Source organism: Eubalaena glacialis, chromosome 12 (assembly GCF_028564815.1).
Source record: "Eubalaena glacialis isolate mEubGla1 chromosome 12, mEubGla1.1.hap2.+ XY, whole genome shotgun sequence".
Lineage (NCBI taxonomy): Eukaryota > Metazoa > Chordata > Mammalia > Artiodactyla > Balaenidae > Eubalaena > Eubalaena glacialis.
The window spans coordinates 70,155,937-70,170,383 of record NC_083727.1 but is presented as its reverse complement, the minus strand read 5'-3'; the positions used below and the strand labels follow the sequence as shown (position 1 = coordinate 70,170,383).

The following is a 14,447-nucleotide window of genomic DNA, read 5'->3' as shown; positions in this document are numbered from 1 at the left end:
AGCTGAGGCGTCTTTGCTCCACGTCCAGTGGAGGCCAGCTTTGCTTGGGGAGCGAAAACGCCCATCTGCCTTAGTGTTCTTTCTGCCTCGGAGGAATTTTAAGTTCTGGTTTGTGGAGGTCGGATGCCCCGAGGATGTGTCCCAGTCTCCCCTCCTTTTTCCTTCTCATGTATATTTATTGTGAGCCAAAGGCTCTGTTAGGTACCGAGATACAAGTGGTAAACAAAATAAACACAGATATTTCCATCATTACCGAAAATTCTATTAGACAGTGCTGTTACAGACCAAGTAAAGTAAGACCTTTAGTAATATTAGGAGTACGGCCGGAAGCCCCTGAAAGTTAAGCTGTCTGATAAAGCTGAGAATGCAGATAAGTTGCAAAGACGTTTGTGCCGGTGTTGAAACAGTAAATTAATGAAGAAGGCTCTACCATGGATTCAGTTTTTAATTTTGATTAAAATTACATTAAAATAAAATGATGAGACTCAGTGCCTTCCAAGACTGCATATCCAGGAGGAACTACGAGCCATAGGATTTAAGCGTACTGAAGACTGACCGACTGTGATGTTAGGTGCAAATGCCAGAAGAGCTTAACTGCTAGTATTTTTTATGAGGGTTGGTACTGTTTTTGTTTTGTCCTGGTTATAAAGTTCCATAGGTTTTCAGTGGTCTGTCCCTTAATCCTTTTTGTTGCATAAGCCTTTCTTATTTTTGTGTATCTTGCAGAATTGTGAGAGGTTTGTTTTTTTGTTTTTGTTTTTTTCAGGAAAACATTTATGACAACAGAAATGCTTGTATTGAGATGATGATGGAGACCTTACATAAATAAGAATCTTTAAGGATTATTTCATTGGTTCATGGAACTGTCAGCTTCCTTTTTTTCCCCTGTCTAAACTTTCCTTGTCATATTTTTTGGCTCTTGGTTCTCCTCCTAATTTCTTCCATCTCCAACACCATCACTTGATCAGCAGTGAAAAGTGGATAACGATATTACTCCTGCTGCCATACATCGGGATCCATTCCCAGCACTCTTCATGTCTCACTCCTTCATAGCTCCTTTTCCTGCTCCTGAATTACAGGTGGCTATAGAAAGGAGGCAGTGACAAGCTTGTCATGGCACCAAATGATTTTTCTAAAAAAATTTGTGTGTTTGAAATAGTTCCATTAGTTGCAGATACAAGAATGTAAGGTACAATTCTTATTTTGGACCCTGTAATCCAAATGGCCAGTTTATATTTGTACAGCAGTCTTTAGGTCTATCCTGAGATGACTTTTTCTAGCTATATTTCTTTCATTCTTTCATTTTCCATAGAAATGGGAATCTAAGAAGCTGTCCATGATGTACGGCTTTAGAATTGGTAGAACAAATGTGGGGCCAGCAGCTTATGGCCTGTGTATCACTAGTCAAATAATAACATGAGACTAAATGTAGCTAGGAAATTACCAGAAAAATTATTTGGCAAGCGTTGGTCCATTATGTATACTGATTGCCTAATGTATGTGTTAACACTATCCTAAACATTGGGGAAACAATTATGAATTAAATGCAGTCTGTACTCTGAAGGTGCTCACAAGCTACTTGGGGAGGGACTTCCCTGGTGGTCCAGTGGTTAAGACTCCATGCTTCCACTGCAGGGGGCACGGGTTCGATCCCTGGTCGGGCAACTAAGATCCCGCATGTGCCACACACACAAAAAAAAGATGATAAAATATATATATATATATTAAAAAAAAAACAACTACTTGGGGAGACAGCTCCATAAATAACTATCATACATAGTAAGAGTGACTTAAAACAAAGTGAAATAAAGATATTCAAGTACTATGAGATATTAGGGGAAAGAATAATTCTGACTAGAGAATTGGAGAAGGTTTCCCAAAGCAGGTGAGTTTGAGTTGAACTTTAATGGACAAATGAATAAGAATTTATCTGGTGAAGAAAGGTATGTAAGGTGAATCAGTAGCCAGAACTGTCTGTGTCCTGTCAAGGTTCTAGATACTTGGAATTTAATTTAATAATAAATACTTCTTTTGAGATGAGAGGGCATCAGTATTTTTAATCATCTTGATTTTCATTTAATGTATAGTACTAATGTTCTTTCTTCACTAGGTTTTATAAAAATGGAACCTTTCTGGGTTTAAATTTCATCAGCTTTTATTTTCTTTGTCTGTCTCTTAGATTAGGTCCCAAAGAGCAAAATCAAAGATGAGCTTCCCATGGGAAGGAGGAGAAAGAAGTGGTTAGTCCCCTTGTTGTTTAAGAATTTTCCTTCTGTAATTCAGATTGAAGAAAGATGATTTCTTAGCACTTTAAAGAAATGCCTTAAAAAGAAAAAAATCTGCTTATCCATAAAATGCTAGGTTAATCAGATATGTCTACTTCTTGGCTGCTTTGACTTTATGCTTTTTTTCTCTCTTTCTTTTTTATAGGGTTGCTTTGTGTTTAAGCCAAACTTCAAGAAGAGAAAGATCTCTGTGCCAATAGGTAAGATGTCTTAATATCAGATTTGTTAGTTTTCCTCCCCCAAGTCTTGAACTAACCTAACTCTTACTGAATTAGTAATTCTCCTGTCTAAGCTTGCTTCACTTACCATGTTGTTATAGCAGTTATGTTCCAAGGCATAGGACAAAGCGATAAGGGGCACTTCCCAGGGCTCTAATCTAAAAGGGAATCCAAATGTACCATCAAAAGGCAATTCGAAATTTCCTTCAAAGGGTATGTCACCATTCTTTAAAAGAGATTGTCTTAAAAATCTCAGTGATTTCTTTGGATGAGGTAGGGAGTATTGACTGCAAAAGGGCAGAGGGACCTTTTGTTTTTTTGGCAGCATTTGGTCTTAGTTGAGGCATGCGGGATCTTTTGTTGTGCGAGATCTTCGTTGTGGCGCACGGGCTTCTCTCTAGTTGTGACGTGTGGGTTTTCTCTCTCTAGTTGTGGCGTGTGGGTTTTCTCTCTCTAGTTGTGGCACGCAGGCTCCAGAGTGTGTGGGCTCTGTAGTTTGTGGCACGCGGGCTCTCTCATTGAGGTGTGCAGGCTCAGTAGTTGTGGCGCGCGGGCTTAGTTGCTCCGTGGCATGTGGGAATCTTCGTTCCCCAACCAGGGATTGAACCCGTGTCCCCTGCATTGGAAGGCAGATTCTTTACCACTGGACCACCAGGGAAGTCCCAAGAGGGACTTTTGGAGTGATGGGAATGTTCTCTGGACAGAAGATGGTTATGTGAGTGTATACCTTTGTTAGGACATATCAAACTGTTAAAATGGGCATATTTTATTATTTGTAAGTTATACCGCAATAAAATTAAATTATTTATAAAAAATATTGTCTTCACGTTCTTTACTTATCTCCATATATCTGTTTAGTGATCAAGTTAAGAAGACTTGACTACTTCAAACAAATCAAGATGTTATTATCAGTCAGAAAATGTTTATTGTACTGGTTCTCAATGGGGCCTGCAGATTAGAATCACTTGGGGAACTTTAAAAAAAAAAAAACTGATTTTTTTTTTTTTTGATGTAATTGTAGATTCACATGCAGTTGTAAGAAAGAGTGTAGAGAGTTCCCTTGAACCCTCACCCAGTTATCCCCAGTGGTAATGTATTGCATGACTATAGTACAGTATCACAACCAGCAAACTGACAGTGGGACAATCCATCGACCTTATTCCGATTTCAACTTGGAGAGTTTCTTAAAAACACCAAACTGCAGCCCAGACCAACTGAATCAGTATCTTTGGGAATGGGACCCAGGTGTTGGTATTTTTTAAAAGCTCCTCTCAGGCATGTTGAGTATTTACACTCACTATTCAGCACTGTGAAGATTAATTCGGATGGAAAAATTATGATGTGCAATTAAGCATATTTATTCACACTCATTTTTAAATTTTGAATTAAAAAAGAAAAACTGGACTATACTATTGTTTGAGTAAGGAAATAAACAGCTCCAATATATAGAATTGGATTTTTCTAAATCATCTCATGATGTAGACCTTTAAGGTGTTAATCCTTCAGTTTGAGACCAGCTAGGTAAAGTACCTGTGCTCAGGGAGCAAATAATAAAATAATGGTCCATATTGAGGGCAATAGAGGGTAGAAAGTATGACTTAAAATAAGAATGCAGTTTCTCATTAACAGGAGAATAAACAGTGGTGTTGAACTTTACACTCATAGATTTAGTCTCAAAAAAACCTGAAGCTTTCTATATTCCTTGCCTTCCTCACCTCCCCAAATAAAAAGTGACAGTGATGGACTTGGAAATAGTGAACGAAGAAGAGCTACATTATAAATTATTTTGTTTTTAAGTGATTGACTTATCAACATATTTCTTTAATGTTGGAGATTGCTAAACTTAACTAGAAATAGTTCATTTTCAGAGAAAAATTCAAGACTTGTTCCCCTGTTATCCATGAAGGATACATAGCATGAAATGACATCTGATATCATGAGCAATGTCATTATAACTAATAAAAGCACTAACATTTATTGAGTGTTTTTTATGTGCCAGACAATTTTAAGCACTTTATATGTGTTAAACTATGAAGAAAGTAGTATTATCTCCATTAAAGTATATCAGGATATTCAGATGTAGAAAGAACTTTCTCAGTGATAGTGCTAGCAAGTGGCAGAGCTGGGATTTGAAACCAAGCTGTCTGATCCCAAAGCCTTAGGTCTAACCACTACCTAATACTGTTTCTCATAATACAAGGCAAGTTTTTGCTTAGAACTTTTTGTATTGAATTTCAGCTATAATTTATTAAGATTTGTGAGTCAATGACAATTAGAAAGAAAGTTCCTTAACATGGAAGAGAATTTCTGTTCCAAACTATCAGTTAACAAAACTTGTTGGGAGGATACTAGCAGCATCTCAGTGAAATCAGGAAAAAATGTGTACTTTCACAATTATTATTTAATACCATGAAAGTTCTAGCTGTTGCAATAAAATACCTAGCAGTAAACAACAAGAAATATGAAGGAAAGTAGAAAACTATAAGGCATGTAAACTATTTGATTAAAAAAAGAGAACTGTAGTGTTTTGGGATGTGAATTTTTTGAAACGTATTTAAAAATGTCATTTCTCCCCAAATCAATCTACAGATTTTATTTTATCCCGTCAAACACCAGGGTAATTAATTTTGAGAAATGACAAAATTAATTTGGGAGAATGTCTTAAATTTTTTTTTAAATTATTTTATTTATTTATTTTGGGCTGTGTTGGGTCTTCGCTGCTGCGCACGGGCTTTCTCTAGTTGCAGCGAGCGGGGGCTACTCTTTGTTGTGGTGCGCGGGCTTCTCATTGCAGTGGCTCCTCTTGTTGCGGAGCACAGGCTCTAGGCGCGTGGGCTTCAGTAGTTGTGGCACGCGGGCTCAGCAGTTGTGGCTCGCAGGCTCTAGGGCGCAGGCTCAGCTGTGGCGCATGGGCTTAGTTGCTCCGCGGCATGTGGGATCTTCCCGGACCAGGGCTCGAACCTGTGTCCCCTGCATTGGCAGGCGGATTCTTAACTGCTGCGCCATCAGGGAAGCCCTTAAATTTTTTTGAAAGAGAAAAATGTTTGGTGGCGCTGGGAGGAAGCTCTGGATCTGTTTGATGTTAGAATGCACTTCAAAGCTCTAACAGTTACAGGAGTTCAGGACTGCCATGGGAGTAGAACTGGATTCAGTAGAACAAAAGAAGTTCAAAAACAGTTTCAAGTGCATATGTAAGTATTCAGACAATAAGGGCATCTGACATGGGTGGGAGAAAGGGTGGATTATTCAATAAGTGCACCTCTTTCAAACTGAAAGTTATAACCCAAGTGTGAGTCATGAAATCAGTTTAGTGGATCTTGATAGTTTTAAAAAACAGAAGAGAAAACATTTGCTGTCACATGATAATGAGAAGTATTGTTTTATGGGGCTTCTGTTTTTGTTTTTCTTAGATTCATGTGTATTGGATTATGATGTAAAATGTGTTCCTTAATACGGATCATGGTTTAAAAAGTTTGAAAACCATTGTAATAAATAGTGTGTTGATAAATGGCTAATCATTTAGAGGAAGCCATTCAAGAATGATATAAAATACAGACTAAATAAAAGGCTGCACTAAACTATTTCAGCTAAACAAAGAATAAGAATAGTAGTAATAAGAATCATTTAATAAAGGAGAGTTCAAAGCAAATATGTGAAGCAAAGTATACAGAGCCTTAGCATAAGAGCAAATAATGAAAATACGTTAATATTAAATGTATATATCTCAAACCAAAACCATTAAATAAAAACTGTTAGAAGTTGAAAAGTAAATGATAGAAATACAATCGAAAAATTAAAAAGATTTTTAAACTTACAGATACCATTACTATAGTAAAAATATAAGATATATAAATAAAATTAAATATAAAGGATATTGAATGTTACCTATCCCCAAATATATATATTTTTGATACTTGTAAAAAAAATTCAACCCCATCACTTACTTTGCACAGAGATTTTCTAACTATTATTATGTAAAAAAGAAACTGACTTATTTCCTTCTGTGTTTTTAGAGGACTATTTTAATAAAGGGAAAAATGAGTCTGAGGACAGTACGCTTCGCTTTGAAACTTACCAGTTGATATGGCAGCAGATGAAATCTGAAACTGAGGTGAATACTTTTTTTTAATAGCTTAACATTTCTTTAATATCATAAATCTCATATTCCTTCCCATTTTCCTTTCTACCAATTTATAAGAGTGTTGATGAAATATATGTAATCTTGGTTAAGCGTAATCTGTGTATCCTAAAAAAAAAAACAAACCCTTATGTTTCAAGTATTAAGCATAGCTTCAGGTATTGGAACATATGTTTATAATTATCGCTGCTAATGCACAGGCCCTTTACATATCCTCACAGCTTTCAAATGGTGGCACTCCTTTAATTATCCATTCAGTTACACAAGTAAGAAATCAAGCTATTTGTAAACCACTTCATTCCCTCATCCTCATATTCAGTTACCATGTTCTTTATATTTCAGCCCTGAAAAGTTTCTCCACTGTAGCAGATTTGTAGATGTAGGGCCAACATTTTGAGGGAACTTGTTTTGTTCGACCAACACAGGATTGTGTTTCCTGTTTTTTAATGCCTTTGGAGGGTTACGCACTTTCCAGTTTGTTTCTGCTTCCCACCACTCTCTACTGCTTTACACCTGGTGGCTTTGCTCCTTCATGTATTCCTTGGAACCCTTGAAGCAATTTGGGTTTGTGATTTCTAGTTTAGGAAACCTAAATGGTCATAATAGATTGTCATAGTCTCCTCTTAACTGATGTCCCTGCCTCTGATGTCACACCCTTCTGGTCTGTCATTGGTCCCTATGCCACCATTAGCCACATCCCATCAGGCAGATCCAGGCTACAGGGGTTTTCCAGCCCCACTACCAGTACAGCCCCTCCAGTTCCCTCTAATCTGGTCTTCACAGTACTGCCAGATGAACCCTTCTTAACCTTGATTTAATCATGCCTCTGCTCCAAATCCCTTTAATGGTTCTCCCCATAGTACAAAATCTAAACCCTTTAACATCAAATATATATTTCCTTGGTATAGTCCCTTGAGTATTTGTCCAGCCTCATTCCTGGCCACTTCTCATGTTCTTATTCTTAGCTATATCTGTGGTTCCCCAGGTGTTTTGTGCTTTCTTCCTTGATTGCCTCCTCCACTTCCCATTCCTTCTTAACTTTCTTTTGTCCACCATCACCTCCTGCATCACTTGCTCTAATTCTTTTGCTCAAATATATCACCTGCTCAGCTTAAGGTGCATGATCCTCCTCTTTGTTCCTATATTATCATAGCACTCTGTGCAATGTATTTCAATTTAATTGTAAGTGTTCTAGCTCAATTTTTTCACTTTTTTTAGGGAAGAGACTCTTTCATTTGTAAGGTGGTTAGTAAATGTTTGTTGAATGAATAAATGAGATTCTTTAAGGAGGGAATTCAAAGCACTGTTCACTGGAGATTTAAGGAAAAACAGTTTTTTTTTATTTTATTTATGGCTGTGTTGGGTCTTAGTTCCTGTGTGAGGGCCTTCTCCAGTTGCGGCAAGCGGGAGCCACTCTTCATCGCGGTGCGCGGGCCTCTCACTATCGCGGCGTCTCTTGTTGCGGAGCACAAGCTCCAGACACGCAGGCTCGGTAATTGTGGCTCAACGGGCCTAGTTGTTCTGCGGCATGTGGGATCTTCCCAGGCCGGGGCTCGAACCCGTGTCCCCTGCATTGGCAGGCAGATTCTCAACCACTGCGCCACCAGGGAAGCCCAGGAAAAACAATTTTTAATTTCATCTATCTTATAATTATTTTACATGTGATCTTTGGAATTGAAATCATGACAGTTTTCTTTCCCAAACTTGGAAAGATGTATCAGATTACTGCTAAAAATAATTCATAAAGTTTTGTGGTTTTTTTGTAGCGACTACAAGAGGAATTAAATAAAAACCTGTTTGACAGTCTAATTGAATTTCTGCAGAAGTCTCATTCTGGGTTCCAGAAAAATTCAAGAGACTGGGGCTGTCAGATAAAACTCAGAGAAATTCCAACTGCTGCTCTTGTTCTAGGTACATATGTGTGTGTTTGTTTTTTGTAATAGTGGTTTTGTTGTTGAGAATAGTGGGAATCACCTGTTCTGATAAACTTGTTTTGTCTTTTTCATTTACAGAATTAAACCAATTAAAGTTTGCATACTTCCAAAACCAATAAAAGTTCCTTATACTGACCATACATCTGTAAATTAAAAGAAATTGACCTAGGGTTAGTTAGTACCCTCCTCACTTTTTTGTCAGAAAAATGAAGGGGAAATATAGTTGTGTTACTCTTTCTTCCTTAGTTATTTGAATCTGAGATTTGAATTCAGTAATAAAGAAACTATCAGTATGTTGATAGATACGATTTTTATACTTTATCATATCTTCAATGAAATTACTCTATGACCTTAATTTTATTTCCCTGTGCTTATTTTTTCAATCTTGGATTGTTTTGTAATGCTGTATTAATATTAATGGTGTGAAGGGGGTTTGGATGAACTATATATAAGTTGCTTTCAGATTGCAGATTGTAAACTTTTTAGGTACTTAAGTATCCATCATTAATATCCCATTTTAATCAAACATCTGGATTGCACGATAATGGAAAACATTTCTTTGGAATATTAGCAAATTTTCTTCATTCCTTCTGAAAGGAAAGTTGGATTTATTTGGATTCCAAACATACTCTTCATTGTATTTCCAATTTGTTGTTTATTCAAGGTTTTTATACTAGTGAGCTCTGAGATAAGAAATTAATTCTGTTGTTTAATACTGCCTCTAATACTGTTCATTACCTAAATCTTACTCCTGATATTCAGGGCAATACTTCTCAAACCTTAATTATACCTACAGATAACCTCCAGGGGATCTTAGTAAACACAGATTTTCGTTAATAGGTCTAGGGTGGGGCTGGAAACTGCATTTCTAACAGGCTTCCAGGTAATGCCCATATTGCCAATCCCAGGATCCCTCTGAGTAACAAGACTCCAGGGAATGATTTTTATAATGCTGTGGACCAGCTTTTCAGTGCAGCCTGCCACTTAATTTCAAATCCCTTCCATTTGTGGATGAGAAACTGAGGCCCAGTGATGACTGGCTTGTACTGTTGGGTGCTTTGTTTCTCTCCCGCCAGGTTACAGCAATTGGAAGTAGAGTGGGGGAAACACAGTCAAGAGGGAGGATTGTTGTGAGATAACTGTTTAAATCCCTTCTCTGCCTGCTGTCATAAGGGGAAAAGAAGCTAATGGAAATCATAAGTTTCAAAGTCAGTGGTCTGAGGAGAACATTTTTCCAGTTGAAGACATTGTTGATTATCTTGTTTTCAATAGACAAATCCATTGTTTTAAGGAACATAGTGTTAAATAGCTAATAAAGTCTGTCAGTGAAAGACAAGAGAAGCCAGTGTTTTATTAAACTCCCAAATTTGTTCAGTGATGCAGTATCACATTCCTACACCATAATGCATGCTAAATACCATTTTGATATCTGCACTCAAAGAATACTTATACAGTTACACAGTTATACATTTTCTGTTTTCAAAAAGGTATATATGTCCATTTTAAAATAGCCGGCCTACATTTTTATTTGTCTCCTAGAAAAAAAATTTGCTTACTGGTGGTCTGGATGATTCTGAACCTTTTCTTTTCCTTCCAAGCACTTGAAGTTTTTTTTGTTGTTGAATTTTTGAATTTTATTTTATTTTTTTATACAGCAGGTTCTTATTAGTTATCCATTTTATACATATTAGTGTATATATGTCAATCCCAATCTCCCAATTCATCACACCACCACCCCCTCCCCACCACTTTCTCCCCTTGGTGTCCATATGTTTGTTCTCTACATCTGTGTCTCTTATTTCTGCCCTGCAAACCGGTTCATCTGTCCCATTTTTCTAGGTTCCACATATATGCGTTAAAATACGATATTCCAAGCAGTTGAAGTTTTATAGTAGCAAGTCTCAAGCAGTTTCAAGATGTCTGCCACTGGCACCAAAGCACTTTCTAAGCACCAAAGCACTTTCTAGAAGTCACAGATTGTGACATTAGGTATCAGTGAGTAGAATTTTTTCCAAAGTAGTGGGGAAATTTCCACTCAACTCTGTTACCTGCATGCAGAGCACTAAAACTGGTTTGTGGAAATGAGAACCAGGGATTCAGTAAATACTTAAAGGACTTAAAGTTTTAATTTGTTTTTAGACTCTTCCCCTAGTATACACTTACCTTTTGTATTTACTACTAAGATCATTAATAGAATTGATATTAATGATTGGATTCTCCTCAGTTGTTAAGTCAGGGTCACAGTAAGGCCTTTGTTTTTGAATGATTATTTTAAAGTGCTCTTTATGAATTTGAAATTGCTTTTAAAATGTTTTCAAGGGTCAACTACACATCCCCAGTAGTTTTTTTAAAGAAAAGTTGTGCTAAATACCTTTTCTGATAAGCATAGTGCGTGCCTCTATATGTATCTGTTTTTAATGGAGAGCTCTTCATTTATGCAGTACGTTTTTAGTTTCTATTATTAATCATGTTTTTAAAATATTTTATGAATTCACTTGACATGTTAAATAGCTTTTCTTGTTGTTAAATTATTAATGATAAAAATGATGGTGTAATATTGATTTATTATCCCATAGGTGTGAACGTAACAGATCATGATTTAACATTCAGAAGTCTAACAGAAGTCCTTCAGAATAATGTTACTCCATATGTAGTTTCATTGCAAGCTAAAGATTGTCCAGGTGAAGTATAAATGCTATAACAACCTTGATGAGATGTTACATATCTCTTCCGTCCTTCCGTCTCTCTAGCTTTCTTTATCCTTTTTTATTTGCGGGAGGAGCATGGCACTACATTTTTGGCAGGACGAGGTTTAGTGCCTCCGGCGTAATCTTGACTATTGTAGGACTCTCTGCCGCTTTAGTTTATTCTGGCCCCACCCCTACCAATCAGCTTCACCTCCAGTAATAGTCCAGGCACTCACAAGATGTGTTCCTGAACCCAGTAAAATTTTAATAAGTTGGAAGGTTTGGGACAGGAAGTTGAGAATTGAGGACTGAGGAGCTCTTATTTAGCCCAACAGAGAAGAGACTACATACATAGGCTCATATATACAGCCTCAAATCATCTTATTATCCCACTTTGAAAGGCCACCGTGGTAAAAAACAGTCCATTGCCAGAGTTAATCTTGGGTATCTGGAGCCATTAAATCATAAAGGATGTGGACAGTAATAGAGTAAAATGTGCTTAGATTTGGGCTGATACAAGGGCTTTAAGTGCTTATATTTATGTTCATATTCATAAACAGTTTGGAATTAAGTAAAAGCCCTTAGGGCATCTTTAAAAATGACTATAAGGAAGAGTTGTAATCAGTAGAATAACTTATGTAAATAACACTGTTGATCTCTTCTTAAGGGTCTTAAAAACCTTTTGCTGTCCAGTGTAATTTAAATACATATTATTCCTAATATAATTTATAGTTTTCATGCTTGCACATTTGCTTAGGTAACACTTTTATTACAGACAATAAACATAACTTTGACCTAGTGTTAGTCTGAATTAATGAAATTAAAATATTAGGGAGAGGATACTAATGAACCTCAATAGTTAATATGTTAAATGTTACGTTAGGTTAAGTGTAGAAAAACACATTCTACCCAAATAGTGTAATATATTGATCAAGAAGTTTCAGGGGTTTTAGATGTGTTTTAAGGGGATATGCTTTCTTATGTTTTATGTTCTGCAGATATGAAACATTTTTTGCAAAAGCTGGCCTCACAGTTGATGGACTGCAATGTAGACGTCCAATCCAAAGAGAAAGAAGGTGTTCAGGTCACCCAGAAAAAGATACATTATTCAATGGATTCTCTTTCCACTTGGTATATGAATGTCACACAGGTAAATGTAAACTGACAATTTTTTTTTTTTTTTTTTAGATAATGATTCTGTATTTGTTTATATTGCAAAATGATCACCACAATAAGTCTACTTCACATTGTCTTCATAGTTACAAAAGTTTTTTTTTTTTTTTTTTTTTTTTACAAAATGGCTTAAGGAGTTTAATATGAACATTGTGGAAGGGTATTTTAGGAGATGAAAGTTCATGAGGAGACTGAAAAAAAATATATCTTGATTGGGTTTTGGCCTTTATCTCATAGACATAACAATGGACAGCCTTTGGTGGTTTTAAATGTGGTGATGTTTTTTTTTTTTTTTGCTTTAAACAACAAACATTTATTTCCCACAGTTCTGGAGGCTGGGAAGTCCAAGATCAAGCTGCCAGGAGATTCAGTGCCTGGTGAGGGCACTCCAGCTGATCTGCAGAAAGCTGTCTTCTCCTCGTACCTTTATGTGGCCAAGAGCAGAGAGAGATCATCTCTCTTTTTTTTTTTTTTTTTTTTTTCACACACACTGTATTTTATTTTTACAAGAGATAAATAGACTGACACCAAGCATTGTACATGGATGACCACAACAAAAGCAACAATGATTGCAATTACCAAACATGAAACACACTCATACTATGTCATAATATTGACATTCAGTCCAGTAATCCTCCACTGCAACAGCTCCTTTACTTTGCAGTGAAAATTGATTTGTATATTCTTTGCCTCTGAGTTCTTGTGGGATTTTTTCTTTTTTTAAATTCAACCAGAAAGTCACAAAAATTATACTCATCTTCATCAGTTCACTCAGTCCCATGTAATTAATTTTTTTTTTTCATCTTGATCTTTTGTTAGCACTTTTATGAGCTCATCAGTTTTTCATTAGAGTTCTGAAAATGCTTATTCATTCAGTTCAGCAGTACAGTCAGGTACCAGAAACCTGTACTTGTCAGAGTCTTTTCCATTAATTTCCTGAAGATGAAACCCTTTTATAGGAACATATTTACAAAAGCATCAGAGTACACCCAGAACTGTCTGTAAATGACAAAAGACTTAAAAATGACCACGGTTAAAGATTTGATGAAAGTTCATAATAATGCAGTTGACAAGAAAATTAGTTATTTCTGAGGTATACATTTTAAAGTAATAACTAGGATTATGACTTATAACATTATACCAGAACATATAAGATTTTTAGAAATTTCATGTAATGTCTGAAACATTTATATTAACATATTTCCATACAAATAACCCAATGAAAGTTTAGTATTAGTTGTTTTGTTTGTTTGTTTATACTGCAGGTTCTTATTAGTCATCAATTTTATACACATCAGTGTATACAAGTCAATCCCAATCGCCCAATTCAGCACACCACTATCCCCACCCCACCGCAGTTTTCCCCCCTTGGTGTCCATATGTCTGTTCTCTACATCTGTGTCTCAACTTCTGCCCTGCAAACCGGCTCATCTGTACCCTTTTTCTAGGTTCCACATACATGCGTTAATATACAATATTTGTTTTTCTCTTTCTGACTTACTTCACTCTGTATGACAGTCTCTAGATTCATCCACGTCTCAACAAATGACTCAATTTCGTTCCTTTTTATGGCTGAGTAATATTCCATTGTATATATGTACCACAACTTCTTTATCCATTCGTCTGTTGATGGGCATTTAGGTTGCTTCCATGACCTGGCTATTGTAAATAGTGCTGCAATGAACATTGGGGTGCATGTGTCTTTTTGAATTACAGTTTTCTCTGGGTATATGCCCAGTAGTGGGATTGCTGGGTCATATGGTAATTCTATTTTTAGTTTTTTAAGGAACCTCCATATTGTTCTCCATAGTGGCTGTATCAATTTACATTCCCACCAATAGTGCAAGAGGGTTCCCTTTTCTCCACACCCTCTCCAGCATTTGTTGTTTGTAGATTTTCTGATGATGCCCATTCTAATTGGTGTGAGGTGATACCTCATTGTACTTTTGATTTGCATTTCTCTAATAATTAGTGATGTTGAGCATCTTTTCATGTGCTTCTTGGCCGTCTGT

General features: G+C 36.4%; 1 protein-coding gene across 11 annotated transcripts in view; it reads left to right on the top strand.

Annotated features, from left to right (window-relative positions):
• ORC3 (origin recognition complex subunit 3) overlaps positions 1-14,447 on the top strand; it is a 65,314-nt gene that overhangs the window by 186 nt on the left and 50,681 nt on the right. For 4 of the 11 annotated variants that reach the window (XM_061206740.1, XM_061206739.1, XM_061206738.1 and 1 more), the window contains exons 2-7: positions 2,431-2,485; positions 6,517-6,614; positions 8,408-8,552; positions 11,152-11,256; positions 12,261-12,412; positions 12,762-12,812. In XM_061206740.1, the coding sequence (XP_061062723.1) occupies positions 2,431-2,485; positions 6,517-6,614; positions 8,408-8,552; positions 11,152-11,256; positions 12,261-12,412; positions 12,762-12,812 (606 nt within the window). Of the gene's footprint in view, positions 1-843; positions 866-2,179; positions 2,241-2,430; positions 2,486-6,516; positions 6,615-8,407; positions 8,553-11,151; positions 11,257-12,260; positions 12,413-12,761; positions 12,813-14,447 lie in introns of those variants that run through there. The other 7 variants (XM_061206748.1, XM_061206743.1, XM_061206742.1 and 4 more) reach the window with 4 other exon arrangements.